A 14,262-nucleotide genomic window follows, 5' to 3' on the forward strand; every position below is an offset into this window, starting at 1 on the left:
CGGGTATCGATTCAGATTTTTCAGATCGATTCCATTTCGATTCACAAGCTGTCAAATCGATTCGATTTCGATTCAATTTTCGATTCCGGTTCTCGGGGCAGTTTTTATACTCGATTCAACTCAATAAATATAGATTAAATTCAAATACTATACTAATAAAAAGAACAGTGAACAGCAGGTTTCAAGTGGGTAATTAATTATTAAAATCGATGAAGCACCTGAAACCGCCATTTTAAGCACTGAATTAATGAATGACAGGCTTGCCTCTCTCTCCTTGGTAACCTCGCACAAAGCAAAAAATAGGGTGACATCTAGTGAAGAAGACTAGTAATTCGATTAACGTTAATCTTTCGTTCAATGTTTTCAGAAATAACTATGAAAGAAAAAAAAATCGATTCTGCTCGTTGAGAATCGATTCTGAATCGACCACATTTTAAAAACGATTAATCGATAAATCAATTTTTTTGCTCAGCCCTATTTAGTACAGTGAACTCATTGTCATGTTCAAGAAACGAATTTGAAATGATTCGAGCTTTGTGACATGGTGAATTATCCTGCTGGAAGTAGCCATCAGAGGATGGGTACATGGTGGTCATAAAGGGATAGACATGGTCAGAAACAATGCTCAGGTAGGCCGTGGCATTTAAACGAATGAATGTCTCAACAGAAATTGAGACTCATCAGACCAGGCTACATTTTTCCAGTCTTCAACTGTCCAATTTCTGCTGTTGTATCCCATCCGTCTCAAAGTTGTGCGTGTTGTGGCTTCACAAATGCTTTGCTGCATACCTCGGTTGTAACGAGTGGTTATTTCAGTCAAAGTTGCTCTTCTATCAGCTTGAATCAGTCGGCCTATTCTCCTCTGACCTCTAGCATCAACAAGGCATTTTCGTACTTCACACAAGCGCAGACATGTCCCCTGTTGCCATGGGAACGTTATAAAGTGACATGATTATGTAACGTGGACATCATTGAAAAGCTGCAAACAGTTTTTGCAAGTTCCCCCAATTTTTGCAAGTTCCTGTATTTTCATCGCGTTAAATTGCATAAATATCCCGCATATTCCATTGCATTTTTTAAGAAAACGTGCAGCAAGATCAATGATTTTTTTCCCGCAACAATCACAAAAAAATGTCACGTTTTTCTGAAAGGACTGATAATTACAAAAACTCATAATCAAAACATATAAAACTACTGATCTATTATTGGTCCGCTGTGAATGCTTTATTCTGATTGGTTGAGAAATGTACCACAGGTATGCATTATTTTTCGATAAACGCACACCTAACTTTTCAAATGTCCCACCAGAGCATTATCTGTGGTAACCATGCTATAAGCGGAATAATTGACTCTGGTAGTTTGAATTATTCGAAAATAAGGCAGACCTGTGGTGTAACAGCACTCCGCTTTACGTCATGCCTCATTACCACCTTGGGTGTGCAATGCATTATTTTTGAATAATTCAATGGCCCGTCATCAGTTATTCCCTACATATTTTACATAATTTCTGTACAAAAATAAACATATATGCATATACACACAACACATTATGTGGAAGCTTGCAGAATTTACATTTTAAAATCATTTTATAGTAAAATATTAAAATATGCATAGCAACAAATTATCCTAAATTTTGAATAATGAAGTTTGTAACTGAACTTGCTGTACTTCATAATTTCATCAAAACACAGGTGAAAAATCTTTTAACTCACCGTAGTCAATAGGTGCAACATATACAGGAAATGACCTCACTTTGCCACGCCCCCCTTCCACCTCTAGCCAGATTTTGTAGCAAGAGAACAAGCTCAGGTCGCTTAAAGTGCACTCCCTGTGGTCCCCTGCTCCATAAGGACATTCCTTAACCGAAGACAGGGATTCTTCACCATCTTCAATGCTCTCCATCTTTAATACATCTTCGCACATCGAATTATATTGTCTACAAAATGAAAACATACAAGCGGGAGCTCATAAATGTCACCTATAGAGAAAACAACTTGGTTCAAAAGGAAAACAACCGCATACCTGTAAAGGAACCTGACCTCTGCCCAGGCACTCTTATTCCACTCACAGGTCATTGTGTCAACCCTTGAATTCTTGCTCTGGCAGGAAATATCTGCATTAAACCTCCCTAAATACAAACAGACACACTTTCAAATATTGATTTTTAACACAAAGTACACTCTATTGCTTGGAGTATGTCAATAATACCATCTTAGCTTTTTAAACAAGCAGTAATATTTAATCAACTGTTTGGTTAGAAAAAATGTCCATAATGCTTGGCTAACCTTCCGTGTACATTTTGGCATAGGCAATGGTGCACTTGAACCTCTCTCCCCACGGGTGGCAACACATCAAAGAGTCGAACCCTGGGCTGGTTGCCTGCAGCGTGACCGCGCTAACACGCTCGTTGATGACCATGTACTGGCTTTCCGGAATCTTCACCTGCCCGTTCAGCATCCACACAGCTTTGCTGGCACTCCAGCTGCGATTGTGGAAAACGGCGTAAACAGTTACATTCGAGCCAGGTGTTGTGAAGACCTCAGCAGGGATGTAACTCACTTTGAAAAGATACAAACAGAGAAAAATAAAGTGAAGCGGAGGTTTAGTAGGGTAAAAATACAAATGAATACATCAGAATTCATAACAGTCACCATGTGACCTCTCAAAAACATGTCTGGGTCAGTTTTCACCCCCAAGAAATTTGACTATGCATGTGAAAACCCAGCTTAAGCTGTAAAATCATCCTACATAATGTAAATAACATTGTGTAAACATATAAAGTTTTCGGTAAGGTCATGTCAAAGTCTTGAATTAATGTGACGCCTGTATTTCACAGCCAGTGTCACATACTGTATAAAATGCCTATTTTTGCATTATAATTATTTTTGCATTGTCAAATTATTAAATGACCCATTATTGGCATTGAAATAATTCCTAAAGTCTAATATATTATTTATGTACTGTAAAATACAAATTCCTCATGTTTTCTTTCCATTTTGGAGAAAATACACTTCCAACTTTCTTCTTGGTTCCTCGCATCATATGAGGAAGTCGGTGCCATGTGTATCGCATTAAAGTGAAAAAAACTGAGAAACCTTACAAGGCCATATCATGTTGAGTCAGGCTGAAATATGAACAAATATGCAGACAGTTCAACAAGTTCATTGTGCTGTAGCTGTCTGCAATACGTCAGATGCGTTAAAGCGCTCGCTTGGTATTCTTTTCAACTCCTCCTATATTGCTCATGGGCACTGCTGTTGTGTGGGCTTTGAAAAGTGAAGACGACAATACAAAGAGAAACCTCACCTGAAGTTTGTTCAGCTAAGCTGATAAATGAAACTCTGTTCTTTCATAGGTGTAAAAATGTATTTCTTTATCCACCAAATTATCCAGTGAAGAAGCAGATTTTACTGAAATACTGAATTCATATAGCTGAAGGTCAGGTGTGTACAGTATGTGCATGTTTACATTTACAGTATGCATCTGCCAGACAAGGGTATTAAAACCCATGACCTTAAGCTGTTAACGCCATGATTTACCAGTTGAGCTACAGGAACTCACATGTGTGTATACACAACAAAAGTGTCTGATTTAAAGGGTTTGATAAAAACCTAAAGCATTCATGCAATCATACTTAAATGGAACACAAAATAAAAATTTGACTTTTTTGCTATAATTGGGTCCCCGGTTCTTTTATCAATTTAGAAAATGTGAATAAGATCAACCCAGTAACTTAGTTTTGGTGAACCATTCTCTGCAAGCATGTGAAAAAATAGGTCATTAAAATTTGGCTCCCTTTGTGATGTCAGAAGGGGATAATACCGCCCCTTAATAAGCACTATATACCCACAGCGCTGCCATTTAGTGCAGAGATCAGCTCATTTGCATGTTAAAGAACACACCCAAAATGGCACATTTTTGCACACACCTACAAAGTGAAAATTTTAAAGGGATAGTTCGGCCAAAAATTATATTAGCGGCGCTACCGGAAGATATTTATTTAAGTTAATAAAGTTTTAAATATGGATATTTCTACAACAACACCGCGCGGATTACACCAGAAGACCTTTGTTTATCATCCTGGAGCCGTTTGGATTTAATTTGTGAAGGATGGACGCACTTTTTTTGGACTTGAAGGTCGTGGACCCCGTAACATTACATTTAAACAACTGAAAGATCTAAAACATTTTCTACAATATCCGAAAATGTGTTTGTCTGAAAAACGATGGACATATGCAACTCGGACAGCTTGGGGGTGAGTAAATCATGGGTTTAATATAATTTTTGGCCGAACTATCCCTTTAACATGCTATCATAAAGTATCTATATGGAATTTTTTGCTAAAACTTCAAATATGTACTCTAGGGACACCAAAGATTTATTTGACATCTAAAAAAATCGTGTGAAATGTCCCCTTTAATTTAATGTGTACCTTTGGTTAAAATAATCCCAATCTCTTTGCTGTATAACCTCTAGATACATATTCACTTTTAACTTCAATGAAATTTTCACTGAACTACACATCATCTTTTACTACTCTTGAACTATGTTATTCTTTGAGATTCAGTATGATGGGTAGCACAGCAATAGCTGAAAATACATTATGTGTGTCAAAATTATTGATTTTTTATGCCAACATCATATTAAGTAAAGATCATGTTCCATGAAGATGTTTTGAAAATTTCCTACCGTAAATATATATTATAAATGTATTTACCATTGGTAATATGTGTTTCTAGGGACTACATTTGGACAACTTTAAAGGCCTGGTCCTGGTCACATATTTAAACAAAAATAACAGGATTTAAAAAATCAAACAATATACTAACCAAGAAATAAAAAATTATAACTAAGTGCCCTTTTAATCATATGAACATTTCTTTAATCCATAAAATCCTCAGAACCATGAGTAACAAGTACAGTAAACAAAAAATCCTATCATGACAGATGTTTTCTAGAACATGGTATACACAGGCTTTAGTAAAAGATCAAAAAATGTCTGTTAAGCATTCCAATTAATTCTGAGAGCTCAAAGGACTTTGAATTATGGATGCATCTTTAGAGAACATTTCAGATGTGGGTTTGAGAGCATAGCAACAAGCCACAGTGCTGTCCGCATACAGAGTAGGCATCAAAGTATTTATTAAACATCTGCTGTTCAGGTGGAAGCACAGCAAAATGATAGATCTCACTAAAGTGACCCTGGAAGCTTAATATATATGTGACCCTGGACCACAAAACCAGTCAAAAGTTGCTCGGGTATACACCAATCAACCATAATATTATGACCACCTGCCTAATATTGTGTAGGTCCCCATTTTGCCACCAAAACAGCCTTGACACGTCAAGGCAGGACTTCACTAGACCTTTCTATCACAACCAGCATTCACTTTTTCAGCAATTTCGGCTACAGTAGCTCGTCTGTTGGATCGGACCACACGTACCAGCCTTCGCACCCCACGTGCATCAATGAGCCTTGGCCGCCTATGACCCTGTCGCTGGTTCACCGGTTCTCCTTCCTTGGAGACCGGGAACACAAGAGCTGCAGTTCTGGAGATGCTCTGGCCCATGGTCTAGCCATCACAATTTTGCCCTTGTCAAAGTCGCCCAGATCCTTACGCTTGCCCATTTTTCCTCCTTTTAACACATCAACTTTGAGGAGAAGTGTTTGAGGTGTTAAAAGCAGGAAAAATGGGGATCGAAGGCTGGCCTGTGTGGTCCGATCCAACAGACGGGCTACTGCACTGAAATTGCTGAACAAGTGAATGCTGGTTCTGATAGAAAGGTCTAGTGGAGTTCATGTATCGATGGGTCACTGCTGTTTTGGTGGTAAAAGGGGTACCTGCATAATATAGGCAGGTGATCCTTATGTTATGGCTGACTGGTGCATTTGTAGCAATAGCCAACAATGCATTGTATGGGTCAAAATTATTGATTTGTTTTTGCCAAAAATCATAAGGATATTAAGTGAAGATCATGTCCCATGAAATAAATATATGATAAATGTATTTATTATTAGTAATATGTGTTGCAAACTTTAAAGGTGATTTTCTCACTATTTTGATTTTTTTGCACCCTCAGATTCCAAATTTTCAATTAGTTGTACAGTATCTGGACCAAATATTGTCCTGTCATAACAAACCATACATCTGTGGAAGGCAGATTTATTCATCATTCAGATGATGTATAAATCACCTGAAAGCATTAACATTGGCCATAATGACTTATCTGTGGTCCAAGGTCACATATGAAAAAGCCCAAGAGGTTTTATGTATAGTACACCAAAGCTGCATAGATAATATTCTGAATGCTTTTAGTGTAAGTAACCTGTACATTCTATTATTGAGAACAGGTGATTGTAAATCATGCTCAGTCTGAAATATTTTAAGTACCCTTTCACAAATATCACAATTTGCATATATTTACTCATTTTCTGACCTTCCTCGATACCCAACTATGCAAAATGGCAGTATGTCATCTTGATTACAGAATGAATACAGTAGCAATAAATGCAGAATCCTTACCATCAAGGGTGAAATAGAAAGGTTGACTCCATTCACTCCAGTAGTTTAAGTCGTTTTGGCATCGCACTTGAACCATGTATCTGATCCCAGAACTTAGTTCATTCAGAGCCACCCACGAGTGACCTCTGACCTTCACCATCTAAAAGAGCCACAGGTCATTCAGATTTATTTGACACTGTTAAGGTTTTTCATTTATTAGACTAACTAACATATGTTAGCTAAAACAATCAAAAAATCAAATAAGATCAATATATGAGTAGGAACCAAATCTTTTAGAATGGTCAAAAACATACAGTAGTAGAGAAAACCTTTCTTTATAGCTGAAACATATGAGGAGCTCAGATGCAAAAGCCGCTTAACACCACCATCAAAAATGAGACAATGATATTAACCGAATGCTATCAGCACATAATATCTGTTCATTAAGCAGCCATATCACCCTGTTAAAAATGCTTGGCGCAGTAACACTCTCCCTTCTCTCCATTATGAGAGGGAGAAGGGGAGCGGATTTTTTAGGCAAGTCGAAGTACTCCCAAAAGTGCTATTCCGCCATAAAATATAGTTCCTCTTTTAAATCGGCTTAGAAAAGCGATACGTTTTATTTTGTACCACCATACTTGCTCGTATAACTACTCGTCTTAAATAGGAAAAACGTTGATGTGTTTGGTCACTTCTAACTTTATCTCTGAGTGGTACCATTGAATGAATGGGGCTAAGCTAAATGCTATTGAAGTGTCGCAGCGCGCCCCAGCGCTTACGTGCACGCACTAAGATGATAGAGGTATTTATCAACTCTTCTTAGTTAACTCTTTCCCCGCCATTGACGAGTTATCTCGTCAATCTGCAATACCACTATTATTCACCAGGTGGCACTCTTCCGCAACTTGTAAAACCTGGAAGTATTGCCCTAGGGCAAACAGCTGTATGTCCGTGTATGTTTTAAAGATCGCTCTGCATCTGATCTCTATCAAAAGTCCTTCACAAAAATGGAATTATCTCTGCTCAAAATTTGGTGTTTTTGATGAAACCTACACATATTTGAGAGGTGATAAAAACAGAACACATGAAGATAGGATGAAACAGATTTTTTTGTTTGAAAGCAGAGGGTCTGTTCTTTTATTTCATATATTGTATCTATGTATTGCAAAGATTGTTAAGGTAATAACATAGTTTAATATGGAAAATGGATAGACTATTCCTTTAAGAGGGTTTTGTTTCTGAACTCCTCATATATTATATATTTTTTTAAAGTGGGCATAATGTGGAAAAATGTAAACAATCATGCAAGAGTAGGGGGTTGCGTAGAATATTGCAAACAATGTTGCTATTCATAGATTTTTCAGAATAGATTCTGTGTATCCTCCAAAATAGGTTTAGAATAGTTTTGAAAAAATATAATGAGTCTGACCTCCCACTGATGAATTGAAGAGTTAGATGAGTATCGGACCTCATAGCGGATTGTATCACTGTAAGGTTGCGTACCGCTCCATCGAAATATCACCTCACCCTCAGTAGTTACATTGTAATGTAGATTGACTGGCGGGTCTGGTGTACCTGTGAAGGACAACAAAGCACAAAATATTGATTTATTTTGTTTGTGGGCTTCTTAAACCAGCCACATCCAAAAAAAAATTAAGGATAAAATGCAATAAAACTGCTCTCAGTGAATGTACGGATTTATAATATACTTTTGTGGTAAACATTTCCTCCATTCGTATATCTGAAAAATAGAAGTGATTGGTGGATTCTAAATTCATCCCTGTTTGGATCCTAATGAATGAATGGGGCTAGGCTAAATGCTAACATTCACGACGCGCTGTCCAACGATTAAGTGCACACACTGAGAAAAGAGATGTATGTACTAATTCATCTAAGTTGAGGTAAAAACATAGTAAAATATTGAAAAACCGTGGTGTTTTTTCCAGGTGGAGTGCACAATTTCTAAAAAACACTTCGGAAAACATCTGACACAACTAACAAAACTATAGCAATAATAAAGGTCAGTGAAGTGAATTGACTTCACTTTAGTCAGTATTTATACTGCATAATGCTGTATTAAATCCATTATTTCTACAAACAAACTATTCCTGTTTGCAAGAGATAGAAAAAAGATCAACAAACAGTCAGGCAAGTACACAAACAACTAAGCTGTCTGAAAGGACCATTTAATAAGAATGAATGTTTGCTGCCTTTATTTATTGCTGTTTGCTACTGTATTTTATATGGGGATTATTCAATAGATTTTTCCCATTTTTATAGTTAAATATTGAGATAGATGGATGTCAGTGTTGTAAAATTGGTGATGATGATATCCTACATTGAATTTTTTTTATTTGAATGTTAAAATAATGTGAGTTTAGCTAAGCAGCATCACACCGTCTGCTGTCAACACACACTAGAAGTAATGCAAGGCACAGACGTCTAATCCACTGTCTATGAAACATCAATAACACACCCGTGCATTTGCAAGAGTAAACCATGTTTACCAGTGTATGCTGTTTACATTTGCTGTTTTACTTTCAAAGACAAACTATTCTGTGTACCTGTAGTTCAAGATGTCCTGAACAGCAAATGCATCATTAAACAGCAAAGTGCCTTCTATTAATACTAGCGCAACCATTATTAGCATTCAACTAAAGCATACCTTATTAACATGCATTATCTCACTAACACACCAACAGCTCTGAGGAAATTGGACCTGTCTCTGCAATTAATATAAACAGGCTTACTTTGATTGGACGATTCACTCAATTAATGTTTAAGTCATTTTCTTCTTTCCCGAAAGACCATCATGCGGCTTTGTTAAGCTTTGGTTATTTAACCATACTATGGTAATATTCGCGTATTTCACTGCCTGGAAAAACGCTTGAGGGAGAGATCCATCAGCACCAGACTTCAACAAAACAAACACACCCCAATAAAACACCTGTCGCCATGAGCTCATGCTTTTAACAGTACAACTGACTCACAGTATCATGCAGGCTACAATCATGCATTTATAGGCCATAAAACCAATGCTTTACACCAATACCACATCATTACGCTTTTAATAAAGATGATTATGTTGCCATGCAAAGATTTAGGTGTGGTACCATGTTGAAAATTAAAAAAGTAAAAATGTTAAACAACACCGAAAGGAAATACAGCAATCCGGCTATCTTTACAGCTTTAAAAAAGTAAACATGCACAGGAATGATAGCTCTTCCAGTATGTGGTGGAAATGAAAAGGCTGTTTTTCACTTTGATGACAGCAGATTAAAACGAATTCAGCATTATTACCAGAACTGTGCCCTAATTCACTTACTTTCACTGACCAGAAGCTATGCAACATACTACTTTTTACAGAGAAAATCATAGACAGGAAAACATACAGGCATATAACCTTTTAACTCAAAATGTAGTTCTTACGTAGATGATGTGTGTTGATCAGCAATTTTGGTGAGAGCGCAGTAGTGCCATTCACAGATAAACCGATGGACAGCGAAACAGTTGCATCATTTCCATGAAGAGGAATAGAGCATGTGGCGGTATCTTCCCCAGCACACTGAGTAGTATGGTTTGTTGCATTTGAAAGTACACCCATCTCCAAACTACAATGAAAAAAACAAGTCAAGAATCAATGTAATTTATGTTAGCATTCATAGCATTAACAACACTCGTACACATTAATTAAAACAAATATTTAAATTAGTCGTTTTATAACCAGAATGAAAAAGGGGGGTACCCATTTACAATACAATACAAATCTATAGAGAAAATGCATTATATATCTAATTATATACATCTTCATGAGCACAAGACCCACTCTTAAAAGAAAGACATGACGGTCCGCGTATAGTGCACCTGATGCACATTTCGCCATCTGAATAGTATGCACGCACTGCAAGCACACCGCCGGATTTTTGTAACTGAGAGTACTTTAAACATGTACTGTAGGTCATGCATCATGCACGTATGTAGCCCAGGAGATGCATTGCATTTTTACGCAATGTGCATGCGTTGAACGTCTGTTTACCAGTACGAGTCAAATAAAATACGTTTTGCAAGGCTGTCCGTTCAACAGTTCACATAGAAAAGACTATACTCAGGCCTTTATGACTATATATTACATTTTCACTTGTAGTATGACATAACAGCTGGTATATATTTAAAGGAAAACACCACCGTTTTCAATATTTTACTATGTTCTTACCTCAACTTAGAAGAATTAATACACACCTACCTTTTTTCAATGCGTACATTTAATCTTTGTACAGCGCGTTGTAAATGTGTTCGCATTTAGCCTAGCCCCATTCATTCCTTAGGATCCAAACAGGGTGAATTTAGAAGCCACCAAACTCTTCCATGTTTTCACAATCTAAAGACTATAACATGAGTAGTTACACAAGTAAGTATGGTGCCACAAAATAAAAAGTGGCTACTTTTTAAGCTGATAAAAAATAAGAACAATATTGTATGGCGGAAGAGCACTTAGTTTGCAGCACTTCGACCTCAGGCGCAGTAATATTAATGGAAGTTTGAGCGAGAGGGGGAGTAGTCAGGAGTGATGATGTTATTGTGCACCGAGCAGGGTTTCATATTTCATTGAAGCTTCCCCGGGCACCGCCATTGCTTAGCGAACCGCCACCTGCTGTTAGCATCCCATTGACTCCCATTCATTTTGGCGTCACTTTGACAGCGAATAACTTTACATCTGAGGCGTTTAAAGACTCCATTTGTCCATTAATTATTTCTAAAGAAACACGAAAATGTATAAAAGGCTCCATTACCATGTATCTTACGTTATTGCCCAGTAGAAGCAGTTTTTGTAAAATAGGCTAACGATTGCGTCATAACCTGCGACTCTCTGTCGCACAGTAGAGAAATTACCGTATGGACTGGGAGAGAAGCTGGTAGGCAATCTTTTACTGTCTATGAGGCAATCTGGTGGACGTGGAGGCATAAAGTCAAGGGAGATTATTAATCAGAATACTTAACAAAATTTGCTCCTGTTCACGCTCGCTGTCTCTGCAATGTTCGGTGTGTGATTCAGATTTCCCGTGGCACGGCTATTAGAAGACTTACAATTGTCAGACAGGTTGCTCATGTGACATCTACGCCATTAAGCTCAGTTTGAGTCTGCGCAGTACGCTCGACACCCAGGAAGTGCGTGCTTCTAATTGACTTCACTTGTCTCCGTTGAATCCAATGGGGTCGCTGTGTCCATTTCTTTTACTGTCTATGGCACCGAGTGCCACCATACTTACTCGCAGCCCAGTCTCCTGAAATTACGTACCTATAGTCATGTAAATTTTTGATTCTGTTTCGTGAACCTATCACAAATTTCCGTTTTTTTGTGACAGTATCACGAATTTCTGTTTACGTGTCATAGTCACGTATTGGTTACACAACTGTTTTGTCCTATTTTCTTCCCATTGCCGCTTCGGTTTAGGGTTTGATTAACATAAAATGACATCCTAACCCGAACCCAACTCTAACCCTAACGGCAGGCGACAATGGTAAAAAAAAAAAAAAAAATTAAGTCCAGAAAAATAGTATAAACCAATACTTAAAGTGACATCTTAACGCAAACACCAAATCTAACCCTAAACCAAAGCGACAATGGTTTGAAAATAAGAAAAAGCAGTTGCATAACCAATACATGACAACGTAAACAGAAATTTGTGATACGTTACCAAAAAACACGGAAATTCGTGACAATATCCCGAAAAAGAATCAAAAATTTACATGACTATAGGTACGTAATTTCGTGAGTCTTTACATAGGGAAAACATGGAAGTGGTTGGTGGCTTCTAAATTCATCCCTGTTCGGATCCTAAGGAATGAATGGGGCTAGGCTAAATGCTAACACATTCACAACGTGCTGTACAAAAATTAAGTGCATGCATTGAAAAATATAGGTATGTATTACTTCTAAGTTGAGGTAAGAACATAGTAAAATATAACAAAACGGTGGTGTTTTCCTTTAATAGACTTAGAATGTTTATTCAGAGTAAAAAAAACATGTAAATGAATCGTGATTAGGACCGTCAGTTCCTTTCTTTTAGCCTTTGTGGTTTACAGGAGAAAGAAAGTAGCATTAGATACATATCCTCCACCCCACAGAAGACTATACAGTTAGGTCATTTGTCACTTCCCTCGAATGTGACCCATAGGAGCGTTTACTAAATTAGTGCTCCTACCAGCAGAAGGAAATGCCACAGAAACTTCCATCATGCAATGTGGGGTTTTATCTGCACGATAACAGAGCTTAGCTTGAAGAGCTTTGCATTAACAGCTCAAAGAGTGCTATGTGTTTGATAGAAAAACACATACAGATAAAAAAAGTATAGCTTGAATGCACTGTAAGTTGGATAAAATGCTAATTTGGCAAATTGGATATTAGAAAAACGAACCATGTAAAACGTTCACACAATGCATTAAAACTATCAGACTGGAACAACACAAGGGTGAATAAAAACTGACAGAATTAAAATTTTTCAGTACACTTTTTCTTTAATTCGTCCCAAATACTATTTAAACACAACAGGGACCAGCAACACACCAGCTAGCATTTAATTTGGAGGGGGGAATGAAAGAGAAGACTCACACTAATTGTTGTGGGTTAACGGCTGGGACTGCTGCTTTATGGCTCTTTGCACTGCAAATCAGATTTGACCATTCACCTTCAAACATGCACAAGATGTCCAAACAGTTTCCTGAAAAGACATTACATTTTCTTGTTAGCCTCTTTCTTCACAGGTTGTAGCAACTAGACGCCTCTAGATTTTAGATTCTGTGCAATAATAGCATGAAAGACACAAACACTATCCTATGAATAAAGCAAATCACATAAAGCATCAAATATTCAGTCTGGTGTGGATTAAAGTTTAAGGCATGAACTATTGCAGTTAATAATCTGGAGAATACTTTTTTCTCCTAACCTTGAAGATTTTATAAATGCTTTATAATGTTATGACGGAGGCAAAATAAACCTCTACCTCTGACTGTCTGTATTGATTTCTTGCTCTTTTTGAAAAGTTAATATGCACTTTAATCACAAACCCTAACTCATTTTTATTTAATGTGATCAATTTATTTGTAGATTTCCATTACAGGTCTGAGGCCTTTCACAGAGATAAGAAAATAATGAGAATTGATTAGCATATGCGTAATTTATTTACTCGTCCATACAACTGATTTATTTTCTACAGTCACTAGCTCTACTCACCCTAATGCTGCATACACACCAAACACGAAGCATTGTGTTATTCACATTAGATTATTCACAGGATTTAACTTTGCGTCGCGCAAATTTTCTCCTTGAGTTGAAAATGTGTAACTTGCGCAGAAGTCGCGCTTGAGCGTGAATAACGCTTGTTCGTGGCAATCGCGCATTTTTTCATAGTCGCGCGCAAATTTGCAGGTAATATATTTTCTTTAACATAATTCGCTTTTTAAGGACTACAGAGAATGGCCGGTTTGGACTACAGTCCTCTATTTCACAGATATTTCAAATCAAAATAAGAGTTTTTGACTAACGTCCGCCAACAGGAATACACCAGTAGCCAGCTAAGCTAAGCTGCTGTCGAATCACAACACACTAAACCAGCTACGCAATCAGAACTCGTTACGTATATTTCTGAAGAAGGGACTTCATAAAACAAGGAAGATATCAGCTCATTTTAGGACAGTAAAAACAGCGGTATCCACCTGTTTCTTGACGTAAATGTGGGCGCCGCCATTTTTTAAGCTTTCC

General features: G+C 37.3%; 1 protein-coding gene across 4 annotated transcripts in view; it reads right to left on the bottom strand.

Moving 5' to 3' along the window:
* The window catches only part of lepr (leptin receptor), a 62,123-nt gene that overhangs the window by 14,797 nt on the left and 33,064 nt on the right, over positions 1–14,262 (bottom strand). For all 4 annotated transcript variants that reach the window (XM_065239956.2, XM_065239959.2, XM_065239951.2 and 1 more), the window contains 7 exons: positions 13,114–13,222; positions 9,933–10,114; positions 7,933–8,078; positions 6,525–6,663; positions 2,286–2,558; positions 2,023–2,128; positions 1,713–1,936 (listed from right to left, as the gene is read on the bottom strand). In XM_065239956.2, coding sequence (XP_065096028.1) covers positions 1,713–1,936; positions 2,023–2,128; positions 2,286–2,558; positions 6,525–6,663; positions 7,933–8,078; positions 9,933–10,114; positions 13,114–13,222 — 1,179 coding nt within the window. The remainder of the gene's footprint in view (positions 1–1,712; positions 1,937–2,022; positions 2,129–2,285; positions 2,559–6,524; positions 6,664–7,932; positions 8,079–9,932; positions 10,115–13,113; positions 13,223–14,262) is intronic.

Source organism: Paramisgurnus dabryanus, chromosome 7 (assembly GCF_030506205.2).
Source record: "Paramisgurnus dabryanus chromosome 7, PD_genome_1.1, whole genome shotgun sequence".
Lineage (NCBI taxonomy): Eukaryota > Metazoa > Chordata > Actinopteri > Cypriniformes > Cobitidae > Paramisgurnus > Paramisgurnus dabryanus.